The following is a 15607-nucleotide window of genomic DNA, read 5'->3' on the forward strand; positions in this document are numbered from 1 at the left end:
ACAGGCTGTGTGTCTGTGTGTATGTACGTATGTATATCTGTATGTCTGTGTGTGTCTGTGTGTACAGGCTGTGTGTCTGTGTGTATGTACGTATGTATATCTGTGTGTATGTGTGTGTCTGTGTGTACAGGCTGTGTGTATGTACGTATGTATATCTGTATGTCTGTGTGTACAGGCTGTGTGTCTGTGTGTATGTACGTATGTATATCTGTGTGTGTGTGTCTGTGTGTACACGCTGTGTGTCTGTGTGTATGTACGTATGTATATTTGTGTGTGTGTGTCTGTGTGTACAGGCTGTGTCCCTGTGATCCGCGCCTCGTGGCGCTCGCCGTGTTCCTGGTGACGGCGGTGAGCGGTCGTCACCTATGGGACGCCCTGGTAAATACACAGCTCACAACAACAACAACAAACAAAGATCCCCCTATAGCCTTGAACAGACTGTAGGGGCAAGTGCTGTTAGCGAGCACCTGTGAAGGCCGGCACGGCACACGAGGGGGTGGGTGGGCAGCACCACGCCCGGCCGCCTTTGTCTCCCCAGTGGCGATTTTTACTACAAACCGCACCAGGTACTCGTTTCAGGTTGAGTCGATCTAGGAGAGGCCCAGGACCGGTTCACAGCAGGTGGAGGTCACGAGACAGACCCTGCAGGTGCCATGGGTTATCTGCTGTGCCAGGCTAGGTGCAGCAGGAGGAGGTCACGGGACAGACACAGCAGGTGCCATGAGTTGACTGACTGAGATGAGTGGCCGATGCACCACCTGTGCCCCCTACTGTGCCAACTTGCTGTGTTTTAGCCGCCCAGCGCTCCGCTCGTTGTGAGCGTCGCTCCTCCACCCTCCATTGTTGTTGGAGGGCGATTGACTCCAATTGCCCAGTTGCCTCACTGTGTCGCTAGCTCTGGCACTGCCCAATAGTAGCGTCCTTCACGAGCCTTCTCCACAAAGGCCGATCTTCGGCAAGTCCACTCAGCTCCACATCCTTTTGTACTGCATCAGCCCAGTGCAGACACACTTGCACCCTGTATACAAACACACACTTGATGTTGCTGATGATGTTGGTGATGTTGATGATGTTGATTATGTTGGTGATGTTGATGATGTAGATGTTGTTGATGATGTTCATGTTGATGATGTTGTTGGTAATAGTTTTGATGATGATGATGATGATAGTGTTGATATTGTTGATTATGATGATAATGTTGATGATGTAGATGATGTTGATGATGATGTTGGTGATGTTGTTGATAATGTTAATGATGATGTTGATGATGATGTTAATGTTGATGATCATGATGTTGATGTTGTTGATTATGATATTGATGATAATGGCGTTAATAATGTTGTTGATGTTAATATTAATGATGTTAATGTCGATGATGATTTAATGTTAATGATGATGTTAATGTTGATGACCATGATGTTAATATCGATGTTGTTGATGATGCTGCTAATGTTGATGATGATGATGCTGATGATGTTGTTGATGTTGATGTCGATGATGTTGTTGATGCTGCTGATGTTGATGATCATGATGTTGATGTCGATTATATTGATGATGTTGTTGATGTAAATATCGATGTTGTTGTTGATGCTGCTGATGTTGCCCGCAGCTGCCCGTGCTGGCCGTGCCCGTGCGGCTCGTCCTGGTGCTTGCCGCCTGCACCACGGCGCTGGCGGCGTGCGCCTGCAGCCTGCGTGTCATTTGCCACGGGGGCGTGGGGCGCAACGGCTCCACAGTGGCCGTCAGAGACGCATACAGACACACACATACAGACACGCACACGTACACACACACACACACGTACAGACACACACACATACAGACACACACACGTACAGAGACACACACACGTACAGACACACTCACATACAGACACACACACACACACACATACAGACACACACACGTACAGACACACACACACAATACAGGCACACACACATACAGACACACACACACACAGACACACATACATACAGACACACACACGTACAGACACACACACATACAGACACACACACATACAGACACACACACATACAGACACATACACACACAGACACACACACTTACAGACACACACATACTGACACACACACATACAGACACACACACGTACAGACACGCACACGTACAGACATACATACAGGCACACACACATACAGACACACTCACATACATACACACACATACAGACATACACACAGACACACACACGTACAGACACACACACATACAGACACACACATACTGACACACACGTACAGACACACACACATACATACAGGCACACGCACATATAGACACACACACACACATACAGACATATAGACACATACACACACACACATACACACATACAGACACACACATACAGGCACACACACACATACAGGCACACACACACATACAGACACACACACATACATATACTCACATACATACAGACACACTCATACAGGCACACACATACAGACACACACACGTACTGACACACACACATACAGACACACACACGTACAGACATACATACAGGCACACACACATACAGACACACACACGTACAGACACACTCACATACATACAGACACACTCATACAGACACACACACATACAGGCACACACACACACGTTCAGACACACACACATACAGACACACGCACATATAGACACACACACATACAGACACGCACACGTACAGACACACACATACAGACACGCACACGTACAGGCACACTCACATACAGACACACACACATACAGACACACACACATACAGACACACATACAGGCACACACACATACAGACACACACACGTACAGACACACACACACGTACAGGCACACACACATACAGGCACACACATACAGACACGCACACATACAGTACACACACACATACAGACACACACACGTACAGGCACACACATACAGACACATACAGACACACACACGTACAGACACACACATATATACAGACACACTCATACAGACACACACATACAGACACGCACACGTACAGACGCACACATACAGACACACACATACAGACACGCACACGTACAGACACACACATACAGACACACACAATACAGGCACACATACATACAGACATACACACACTGACACACACACATACAGACACACACATACAGACACACACACATACAGACATGCACACGTACAGACACACACATACAGGCACACACACATACAGACACACACATACAGACACACACATACAGACACACACACATACAGACACACACATACAGACACACACAGGTACAGGCACACATACAGACACACACATACAGACACACACACGTACAGACACACACATACATACAGACACACTCATACAGACACACACACATACAGACACACACATACTGACACACACACGTACAGACACACACATACTGACACACACACGTACAGACACACACATACAGACACACACACATACAGACACGCACATGTACAGACACACACACGTACAGACACACACATATATACAGACACACTCATACAGACACACACACATACAGACACGCACACGTACAGACACACACATACAGGCACACACACATACAGATACACTCACATACAGGCACACACACATACAGGCACACACATACAGACACACACACTTACATACAGGCACACGCACTCACATACAGGCACACACACATACAGGCACACACTCTTACATACAGGCACACACACATACAGGCACACACACATACAGGCACACACTCTTACATACAGGCACATACGTACTCACATACAGGCACGCACTCACAGACACACACACACATACAGGCACACACACACATACATACAGGCACAAACTCACATACAGGGACACACTCACATTCAGGCACGCACTCATATACAGGAACACATTCTTACATACAGGCACACAATGACACACTCACATACAGGCACACACATACAGATACACACTCACAGGTACACATATACAGGCACATGCTCACATTGAGGCAGACACACATACAGGTACACACACACTTTCTTACAGGTACACACACCCTCTCGCTTGCAGGCACACGCACACAGGCACACACACACACTCGCTTACAGGCACACACAGGCACACACACACACTTGCTTACAGGCACACACACACTCTTGCTTACAGGCACACACACTCGCTTACAGGCACACACACTCGCTTACAGACACACACACACACTCGCTTACAGACACACACACACACTCGCTTACAGGCACACACACACTCGCTTACAGGCACACACACACACACACTCGCTTACAGGCACACACACACTCGCTTACAGGCACACACACACTCGCTTACAGGCACACACACACACACACACACTCGCTTACAGGCACACACACACTCGCTTACAGGCACACACACTCGCTTACAGGCACACACACACACTCGCTTACAGGCACACACACACTCGCTTACAGGCACACACACAGGCACACACACACACTCGCTTACAGGCACACACACACTCGCTTACAGGTACACACACTCGCTTACAGGCACACACACACTCGCTTACAGGCACACACACACATAGGCACACACACACTCGCTTACAGGCACACACACACTCGCTTACAGGCACACACGCACACTCGCTTACAGGTACACACACACACTCGCTTACAGGCACACACACACTCGCTTACAGGCACACACACACTCGCTTACAGGCACACACACTCGCTTACAGGCACACACACTCGCTTACAGGCACACACACACTCACTTGCTTACAGACACACACACTCTCGCTTACAGGCACACACACACTCACTTGCTTACAGGCACACACACACTCGCTTACAGGCACACACACACTCACTTGCTTACAGACACACACACTCTCGCTTACAGGCGCACACACACACTCGCTTACAGGCACACACACACTCACTTGCTTACAGGCACACACACACACTCGCTTACAGGCACACACTCACTTGCTTACAGGCACACACACACTCGCTTACAGGCACACACACACACACACACTCGCTTACAGGCACACACACACTCGCTTACAGGCACACACACACACTCGCTTACAGGCACACACACACACTCGCTTACAGGCACACACACACACTCGCTTACAGGCACACACACACACACTTGCTTACAGGCACACACACACTCGCTTACAGGCACACACACACACACTCGCTTGCAGGCACACACACTCGCTTACAGGCACACACACATAGGCACACACACACTCGCTTACAGGCACACACACACTCGCTTACAGGCACACACACACACGCTTACAGGCACACACACACTCGCTTACAGGCACACACACGCTTACAGGCACACACACATAGGCACACACACACTCGCTTACAGGCACACACACACTCGCTTACAGGCACACACACACTCGCTTACAGGCACACACACACACGCTTACAGGCACACACACATAGGCACACACACACTCGCTTACAGGCACACACACTCGCTTACAGGCACACACACACTCGCTTACAGGCACACACACATAGGCACACACACACTCGCTTACAGGCACACACACACACACTCGCTTACAGGCACACACACACTCGCTTACAGGCACACACACAGGCACACACACACACTCGCTTACAGGCACACACACACTCGCTTACAGGCACACACACAGGCACACACACACACTCGCTTACAGGCACACACACACACTCGCTTACAGGCACACACACACACACTCGCTTACAGGCACACACACACACACTCGCTTACAGGCACACACACACTCGCTTACAGGTACACACACACACACTCGCTTACAGGCACACACACACACACTCGCTTACAGGCACACACACACACTCGCTTACAGGCACACACACACTCGCTTACAGGCACACACACACACACTCGCTTACAGGCACACACACACTCGCTTACAGGCACACACACACACGCTTACAGGCACACACACACACACTCGCTTACAGGCACACACACACTCACTTGCTTACAGGCACACACACACTCGCTTACATGCACACACACTCGCTTACAGGCACACACTCGCTTACAGGCACACACACACTCGCTTACATGCACACACACTCGCTTACAGGCACACACACACTCGCTTACAGGCACACACACACACTCGCTTACAGGCACACACACACACTCGCTTACAGGCACACACACATAGGCACACACACACTCGCTTACAGGCACACACACACACTCGCTTACAGGCACACACACATAGGCACACACACACTCGCTTACAGGCACACACGCACACACTCGCTTACAGGCACACACACACACACTCGCTTACAGGCACACATGCACACACGTTTGAGTGAGTTATGCTTCTGCTTCTGCTGCTGTGCTGCAGGGCACCAGTGTGATTTCCCCGGGGTTCCACATCGGCTCGGTGATGGCGCTCGCCGGGATGATCGCCAAGAAGTCGGCGGTGGGCCTCCTGCAGGCCCACCCCTGCGCCTACGCCCTCACGTTCGGACTCGTCGCCACCAAGATCACCTGCAAACTCGTGGTGACTGGCACGGGGACACTCACGGAGACACACAGAGACACATAGAGACACACAGAGACACACGGAAATACATAGAGACACACAGAGACGCACACAGACACACAGAGACACTGACAGACACACGGAGACACACGGAAATACATAGAGACACACGGAGACACACGGAGACACACGGAGACACATGCACAGATACACACAGACACACACAGAAACACACAGACACACAGAAACGCACACACACACAAGCACAGACGCACGGAGATACATGGAGATCCACACAGAGACACATGGAGACACGGAGACACACAGAGATACACACGGAGATACACAGACACACAGACACATCCACGGACACACGCGCAGAGACACACACAAAAATGCACGCGCGGACACACTCACAGAGATGCACGGATATACACAAATACATATCCTCCAGATTAATGCGGTTGGCTACGTAGGGTGCCAAAGAAGTTAAAAACACATACACACACAGAGACCCACAGAAACCCAGACCCATAGCGACCCACAGAGACAACCATAGACACCCACAGAGAAACCCATAGACCCACAGAGACCCACAGAGACCCACAGATTGGCACGGTTGGCTACGTACGGTGGTACAAAAGGCGTTCAACACACACACAACGACGCATTCCCCGTGTAGCATGAACAGACTGTAGGGGCAAGTGCTGTTAGCGAGCACCTATGAAGGCCGGAACGGCACACGAGGGGGTGGGTGGCCAGCACCACGCCCGGCCGCCTTTGTCTCCCCAGTGGCGATGTTTACACACCGCACCAGGTACTCATTTCAGGTTGAGTCGACCTAGGGTAGGCCCAGGACTGGTTCGTACAATCGCCACCGATGTTGGCCGTGAGCGGGAATCGAACTCGTGTCGCCGGGTTCGTAGTGCGGCGTAGCGCTAACCGCTACACTACCGCTCCCCACGGAGCAGAGGTCCCAAACGGGTTTTGATTCCCCGTACCCGTACCCGGCCGCACCAGGGTCGCAAACGGATACCCGTACCCTACCCGATACCCGGCTACCTGTACCCGGCCGGGTACAGCTAGGGTACGGGTATCGGGTACCCGATTGCGACCTCTGGGATGAAGCCATGTTGCAGGCGCGGGTGGGTTGATTCTAGGAACTTGAATTGTGAGAAGAGACAAGACGTTGGGAAATGAGTGACAAACGGTGACTCACCAGTGACTCACGCCCTACCCGTACCGGGACCCGGCCGCACCAGGGTCGCAAACGGGTACCCGTACCCGGCCGGATACGGGTAGCCGGGTATCGGGTAGAGTACGGGTATCGGGTACCCGGTTGCGACCTCTGCCATGGAGGTACACAGACGTACGGAGACACACGCACACACAAGCGCGTGCGGAGATACAACAACAACATCGCCTGCCTCTCACCACTAAGTGGCGGTGAAGTCACCATGGCGCCTGTGCCAGGCGAAGTGCACTTTGAGGTCACGTGAAATTGTCGAAGGCTCGCTGACAGGTCACGGGATAGACCCTGCAGGTGCCATGGGTTGACTGACTGAGATGACGGGTAGATGCACCACCACCTGTGCCCCCTACTGTGCTAACTTGATGCATTTTATCTGCCCGGTGCTCCGCTCGTTGTTGTGAGCGTCGCTCCTCTGCTCTCCATTGTTGCTAGAGGGCGACTGCTTCCAACTGCCCAGTAGCCTCAAGGTGCATCTAGCCTGGCACTGCCCAGTAGCAGCGTCCTTCATGAGCCTCCTCCACAGAGCCCGATCTTGACACCTCCGGTGTCAAGTCCACTCAGCTCCATGTCCTCCCGTACCGCATCAGCTCCATCTCCTCTCCAGCCCGTGCCGTGCCCGTTTAGCTCCCTCTGTCTGGCCAAACAGAAGCCGCTTGGGGAATGTGGTGGCTGGGCATGTGGGCTACGTGACCCATGAACCCTCGCACACAATCGATATTGAAAACTAATTTCTTTAGAACTGCTGTTTGTGTTTGGTTTGTTGTCATTCCACACCTCCGATTAGCACGGTTGCCTACGTACGGTGTGAAAGAAGTTCAACGTACATTCATAAATACACAAGCCCACAGACAGCCAGATCCACAGAGACACCCACAGAGACACCCACAGAGAGACCCACAGAGACACCCACAGAGACACCCAAAGAGACACACAGACACCCACAGACACACACACAGAGACACACACAGACACCCACAAGGACACCCACAGAGACACCCACAGAGACACCCACAGAGACACTCACAGAGACACCCACAGAGACACGCACAGAGACACGCACAGAGACACGCACAGAGACACGCACAGAGACACCCACAGAGACACCCACAGAGACAACCACAGAGACACACACAGAGACACACACAGAGACACCCACAGAGACACCCACAGAAACACACACAGAGACATTCACAGAGACACCCACAGAGACACCCACAGAGACACCCACAGAGACACCCACAGAAACACTCACAGAGACACCCACAGAGACACGCACAGAGACACGCACAGAGACACGCACAGAGACACGCACAGAGACACGCACAGAGACACCCACAGAGACACCCACAGAGACACCCACAGAGACACCCACAGAGACACACACAGAGACACCCACAGAGACACCCACAGAGACACACACAGAGACACCCACAGAGACACCCACAGAAACACACACAGAGACACTCACAGAGACACAGAGACACCCACAGAGACACTCACAGAGATCCTCACAGAGACACTCACAGAGACACCCACAGAGACACCCACAGAGACACCCACAGAGACACCCACAGGGACTCCCATAGAGACACCCATAGAGACCTACAGAGACCCACAGATTAGCACGGTTGTCAACATTGTACATCCACACACAGAGACTCGCCGCACCGATGATGATGCTCTTACTGTTGGCTCGCCACTCTCTCACTTCCCACCCCTCACCACCCCCACCCCTCACCCGTGACGCTCACTCTAAGTTGTCTTGTTGTGGTTGTTGTTTGACTTGCATCCCACTGGGATGTTTGCACACAGCGTTGGTGTACACGGTGTTTTTTCTGCAATATTTTGCTGTCTTTTCTTGATTTTCTGTTTGCACTTAGTCACATATTCACTTTAAGACGTTTTTTTGTTCATGTTTTTTTGTTTGTTGCGGTTGCACCCGATTCAAGAGCCGAATGGCTCACAGGGCTATATACCTAATACTTGAACTTGAACTCCCCCCAGGTGGCCCACATGACGCGCACGGAGATGTTCCTGTTGGACTCGGCATTCATGGGTCCAGGTCTCCTCTTCCTGGACCAGTACTTCAACAGCGTGCTGTGTGAACTCCTCGTGCTGTGCCTGGCACTGGTGAATAGACGCACACACAGAGAGAGACACGCAGAGAGAGAGACACACAGACAGAGAGGCACACACAGCGTGCTGTGTGAACTCCTCGTGCTCTGCCTGGCGCTGGTGAATAGACGCACAGAGACACACAGAGAGAGACACGGACACAGATACACGCGGAGAAAGAGAGACACACACACAGACACACACACAGCGTGCTGTGTGAACTCCTCGTGCTGTGCCTGGCACTGGTGAACAGACGCACAGAGACATACAGAGAGACTAGGACACACAGAGAGAGAGACACGCAGAGAGAGAGAGAGACACAGACACACACACAGCGTGCTGTGTGAACTCCTCGTGCTCTGCCTGGCGCTGGTGAATAGACGCACAGAGACACAGAGAGAGACACGGACACAGATACACGCGGAGAAAGAGAGGCACACACACAGACACACACACAGACACACACGCAGCATGCTGTGTGAACTACTGCTGTGCCTGGCACTTGTGAACAAATGCACAAAGACACACGGACACAGACAGAGACACAGAGAGGGACACACGGAGACACGGAGATACGCACAGACAGAGACACACACACAGCGTGCTGTGTGAACTCCTCGTGCTGTGCCTGGCACTGGTGAACAGACGCACAGAGACACGCAGAGAGACTAGGACACACAGAGAAACACAGAGAAACACAGAGAGAGACACGCAGAGAGAGAGAGAGACACAGACAGACACGGACACACAGAGAAACAGAGAGAGACACGCAGAGAGAGAGAGACACAGACAGACATGGACACACAGAGAAACACAGAGAGAGACACGCAGAGAGAGACACACAGACACGGACACACAGAGAAATACAGAGAGAGACACGCAGAGAGAGAGACACAGACAGACACTGACACAGAGACACGCATAGAGAGAGAGACACACACAGCCAGACACGGACACTGAGACACGCAGAGAGAGAGACACGCGGAGAGAGAGAGACACAGGCAGACACTGACACAGAGACACGCAGAGAGAGAGAGACACACAGACAGAGACACACACAGCATGCTGTGTGAACTTCTCCTGCTGTGCCTGGCACTGGTGAACAGATGCACACAGACACATGGACACAGACAGAGACACAGAGAGGGACACACGGAGACACAGAGACACGGAGATAGGCAGAGACACAGACAGACACGCAGAGAGAGACACGGAGAGAGAGACACGCAGAGAGACACACAGAGAGAGACACAGACAAACACGGACACACAGAGAAACAAAGAGAGAGACACGGACACAGACACGCAGAGAGAGAGAGACAGACAGACACAGAGAAACACAGAGAGAGACACGCAGAGAGAGAGACACAGATAGAGACACACACACAGCGTGCTGTGTGGACTTCTCCTTCTGTGCCTGGCACTGGTGAACAGACGCACAGAGACACGCAGAGAGAGACACGCAGAGAGAGACACAGACAGACACAGACACACAGAGAAACACAGAGAGAGACACGCAGAGAGACACGGACACAGAGACACGCAGAGAGAGAGAGACACACGGAGAGAGAGACACAGAGAAACAGAGACACACACACAGCGTGCTGTGTGAACTACTCCTGTGCCTGGCACTGGTGAACAGACACACACGGACACAGACAGAGACACAGAGAGACACAGAGAGACATGGAGATACGCAGAGACGCAGACAGAGAGACACTGACACAGAGACACAGACAGACACGGACACACAGAGACACAGACAGACACGGACACACAGACACACAGAGAGAGAGACACAGACAGACACACACACAGCGTGCTGTGTGAACTACTCCTGCTGTGCCTGGCGCCGGTGAACAGATTCCACAGACACAGATATGGACAAAGAGAGAGACAGACAGACACATAGAGACGGTGTTCTGAGTTCTACTCTCCCTGCACTCTCTGCTGATGCCTGCACTCTCTGCTGATGCCTGCACTCTCTGCTGATGCCTGCACTCTCTGCTGATGCCTGCACTCTCTGCTGATGCCTATACTCTCTGGTGTGATGCCTGTACTCTCTGCTGATGCCTGTACTTTCTGGTGTGACGCCCGCAGGTGCTCTCCTGCTACGACCTGGCGCGCTATTGTGTGGGCGCGTGGCTGCAGGTGGCCGCCCACCTCCACGGCTCCGTGATGGTGGTGGCTCCGCCCAAGCCAGCGTCGCGACACCGCGACACGGCCAGACAACAACAACAACAACCACAACAACAACAACCACCTCTTTACAAACAACAACCACAACAATCGCCACCATCACCGTACAAACACAGCTCCCAGCAGTGAACACAGAGGGCATTGGGTCTCAGGGTCAGAGTCTTGAGACCAGATCTCAGGGTCAGAGTCTAGAGTAGAGACCGGGTCTCAGGATCAATGTCCTGAGTAGAGACCGGGTCTCAGGGTCAGTATCTTGAGACTGGGTCTCAGGGTCAGTATTTTGAGTTGAGACCGGGTCTCAGGGTCAGTGTCTAGATTTGAGACCAGGTCTCAGGATTAATGTCCTGAGTTGAGACCGGGTCTCAGGATCAGTGTCTTAAGACCGGGTCTCAGGGTCAGAGTCTAGAGTTGAGACCGGGTCTCAGGATCAGTGTCTTGAGTTGAGACCGGGTCTCAGGATCAGTGTCCTGAGTTGAGACCGGGTCTCAGGGTCAGTGTCTTGAGTTGAGACCGGGTCTCAGGATCAGTGTCCTGAGTTGAGACCGGGTCTCAGGGTCAGTGTCTTGAGACCAGGTCGCAGGGTCAGAGTCTAGAGTAGAGACTGGGTCTCAGGATCAATGTCCTGAGTTGAGACCGGGTCTCAGGATCAGTGTCTTGAGACCGGGTCTCAGGGTCAGTGTCTAGAGTAGAGACCGGGTCTCAGAGCCTCAGTGTCTAGAGTAGAGACCGGGTCTCAGGATCAATGTCCTGAGTTGAGACCGGGTCTCAGGGTCAGTGTCTTGAGACCAGGTCGCAGGGTCAGAGTCTAGAGTAGAGACTGGGTCTCAGGATCAATGTCCTGAGTTGAGACCGGGTCTCAGGATCAGTGTCTTGAGACCGGGTCTCAGGGTCAGTGTCTAGAGTAGAGACCGGGTCTCAGAGCCTCAGTGTCTAGAGTAGAGACCGGGTCTCAGGATTAATGTCCTGAGTTGAGACCAGATCTCAGGGTCAGAGTGTCTAGAGTAGAGACCGGGTCTCAGGGTCTCAGTGTCTCGAGTTGAGACCGGGTCTCAGGATCAGTGTCTTGAGACCGGGTCTCAGGGTCTCAGTGTCTAGATTTGAGACCGGGTCTCAGGATCAGTGTCTTGAGACCGGGTCTCAGGGTCTCAGTGTCTAGAGTAGAGACCAGGTCTCAGGGTCTCAGTGTCTATATTTGAGACCGGGTCTCAGGATCAGTGTCTTGAGACCGGGTCTCAGGGTCTCAGTGTCTAGATTTGAGACCAGGTCTCAGGATCAGTGTCTTGAGACCGGGACTCAGGGTCTCAGTGTCTAGAGTAGAGACCAGGTCTCAGGGTCTCAGTGTCTATATTTGAGACCGGGTCTCAGGATCAGTGTCTTGAGACCGGGTCTCAGGGTCAGTGTCTTGAGTTTAGATGGAGTGTTGGGGTCGTTGTGTTTCCCAATCCCTTTGTATCAGTGGGTGCACAGATGGAGTGGCCCTGTAGGGTAACGTTTTAAGCGTTTGACAAGCGTGTGCACCTCTTCCTCATGAAGCACTTTTCGTTCGGAATTTTAAAAATCGGGAGTAAAAAACGTAGCCGCTGCTAAATATCAGCCACCTTGGCGTATTAACGATAATAGCAATCGCAAAAATAATATCGTCCCCTAATTTATCCGAGACTTTTCTTGCGAGGGGGTCCTGTTTGGCCAGGTCGTGGATTCGATCCAGACCCTGACGCCTGCTGTATATTTGGAGTTTGCGTGTCTCCCCCCGTGATCGTGATCACGTGGATTTTTCTCCGGGTCCTTTGGTTTTTCCCTCCACATTTAGAATCAACAGCACGCGTCTATAGAGTGATTTGGCTGCAATACATTTCCACGTCATAAGCCACTTCGTTGAGCTATCATTTGTGGCCAGTTCACTTATATAACTCAGTGGGCTTTACCTGGTAAAATAAAAAAAGTTTATAACATGAAAAATATTGACAATCGTGAACGAAATGGGATTTGCCTCCTACTGGAGCATTAGAATGTTCTCTCTGTTTCACTTTCTCTATCGGTCTTTGTCTTTCTCTGTCTTGCTCCCCCCTCTGTTTCGCTCTCTGTCTCTCTCTTTGTCTATGTTTTTGTGTCTCTCTGTCTGTCTCTCTCTGTCTCTCTCTGTCTCTGTCCAAGTTTCCGTGGGGGATTGTGGGCACAAACCCATCGTACGGTGCTCCGGAATGTATCCGACAAGTTACCTCCGCAACTGGTCACACGAAACGACAAAAGGAGGATCCCTCTTCCCGCCCGCACCCCACCCCCCCATGTGTTGCGTTTTCTAACAGTCCGTTGGGGGCGAGTGCTGTTAGCGAGAAGTCCAGAACCACCTGTGGCACAGCCGTGTGACGGAGGTGTGGCCAGAATACCACACCCACCCGGCCACCTTTGACCAGAGGTCGCAACCGTGTACCCGATACCCGTACCCTACCCGATACCCAGCTACCCGTACCCGGCCGGGTACGGGTACCCGTTTGCGACCCTGGTGCGGCCGGGTCCCGGTACGGGTAGGCCGTGAGTCATTGGCGAGTCACCGTTTGTCACTCATTTCCCAACGTCTTGTCTCTTCTCACAATTCAAGTTCCTAGAATCAACCCACCCGCGCCTGCAACACGGCTTCATCCCAGAGGTCGCAAGCAGGTACCCGATACTCGTACCCTACCCGTACCCAGCCGGGTACGGGTAGGGGTAAGGAATCAAAACCCGTTTGCGACCTCTGCCTTTGACTCCCCCTGCCAAGTGGCGATGTTTACTACCACCACTACCACTACTACTATTTCGACACACCGCTACCCCAGGTACTCATTGAAGACCCGAGACGACTCGGGGGTGGGGAAAGCCCCCAAAACGCTGGTTAGATATTGGCTCTCATCTTTGTTCTTTCGGTAAAGTCACGTAGAAGGGAAATAATAAAATAATAAAAATAAAACAATAAAATAATTCTCACGACGTTTCGACCACAACGCAAGCAGCCGTCCGCAGGTGAAGACCAGGTCTGTCGGGGAGACAGCGTCTGAATGAAACACCACCACGCTGTCTCCCCGACAGACCCGGTCTTCACCTGAGGACGGCTGCTTGCGTTGTGGCCGAAACGTCGTGAGAATTATTTTATTATGTTTTATTTTTATTATTTCCCTTCTACGTGACTTTACCGAAAGAACCAAGAAGATGAATCCCTGCAGTCACGAAAGCTTTAAATCGAAAAATAAATATTGGCTCTCGCCCTGAATCAAACACAAACACTCGGCAGTGGGGGGGGGGGTAGATCTTTGCCAGGTTTCGTAGAGGGAGGGTGTGTGGGGGGGGGGATGCATTTCTAACTGCTACACCACCGCTCTCCTGCCACGCAAACCTACGGGCAGAGAAAGAGGGGAGAGTGCCGGAGGCGTGGGGTGGGTGGAGGGAATGCTGCGTGTGTGCGCCTTACGGTCCAGAGGAGTAAGTTCGGTATCAGAACTCAGACCCCGTGT

General features: G+C 52.0%; 1 protein-coding gene across 1 annotated transcript in view; it reads left to right on the forward strand.

Annotated features, from left to right (window-relative positions):
* Window positions 1-15402, forward strand: part of LOC144947537 (cholinephosphotransferase 1-like) — a 35290-nt gene extending 19888 nt beyond the window's left edge. Inside the window, exons 5-9 of the mRNA XM_078876759.1 lie at window positions 294-378; window positions 1610-1741; window positions 6414-6572; window positions 9811-9936; window positions 12021-15402. Coding sequence (XP_078732885.1) covers window positions 294-378; window positions 1610-1741; window positions 6414-6572; window positions 9811-9936; window positions 12021-12248 — 730 coding nt within the window. The 3' untranslated portion in view covers window positions 12249-15402. The remainder of the gene's footprint in view (window positions 1-293; window positions 379-1609; window positions 1742-6413; window positions 6573-9810; window positions 9937-12020) is intronic.
* The last annotated feature ends 205 nt before the right edge of the window (window positions 15403-15607 follow it).

This window comes from Lampetra fluviatilis, chromosome 45 (genome assembly GCF_964198595.1).
Source record: "Lampetra fluviatilis chromosome 45, kcLamFluv1.1, whole genome shotgun sequence".
In the NCBI taxonomy this organism is placed as follows: domain Eukaryota; kingdom Metazoa; phylum Chordata; class Hyperoartia; order Petromyzontiformes; family Petromyzontidae; genus Lampetra; species Lampetra fluviatilis.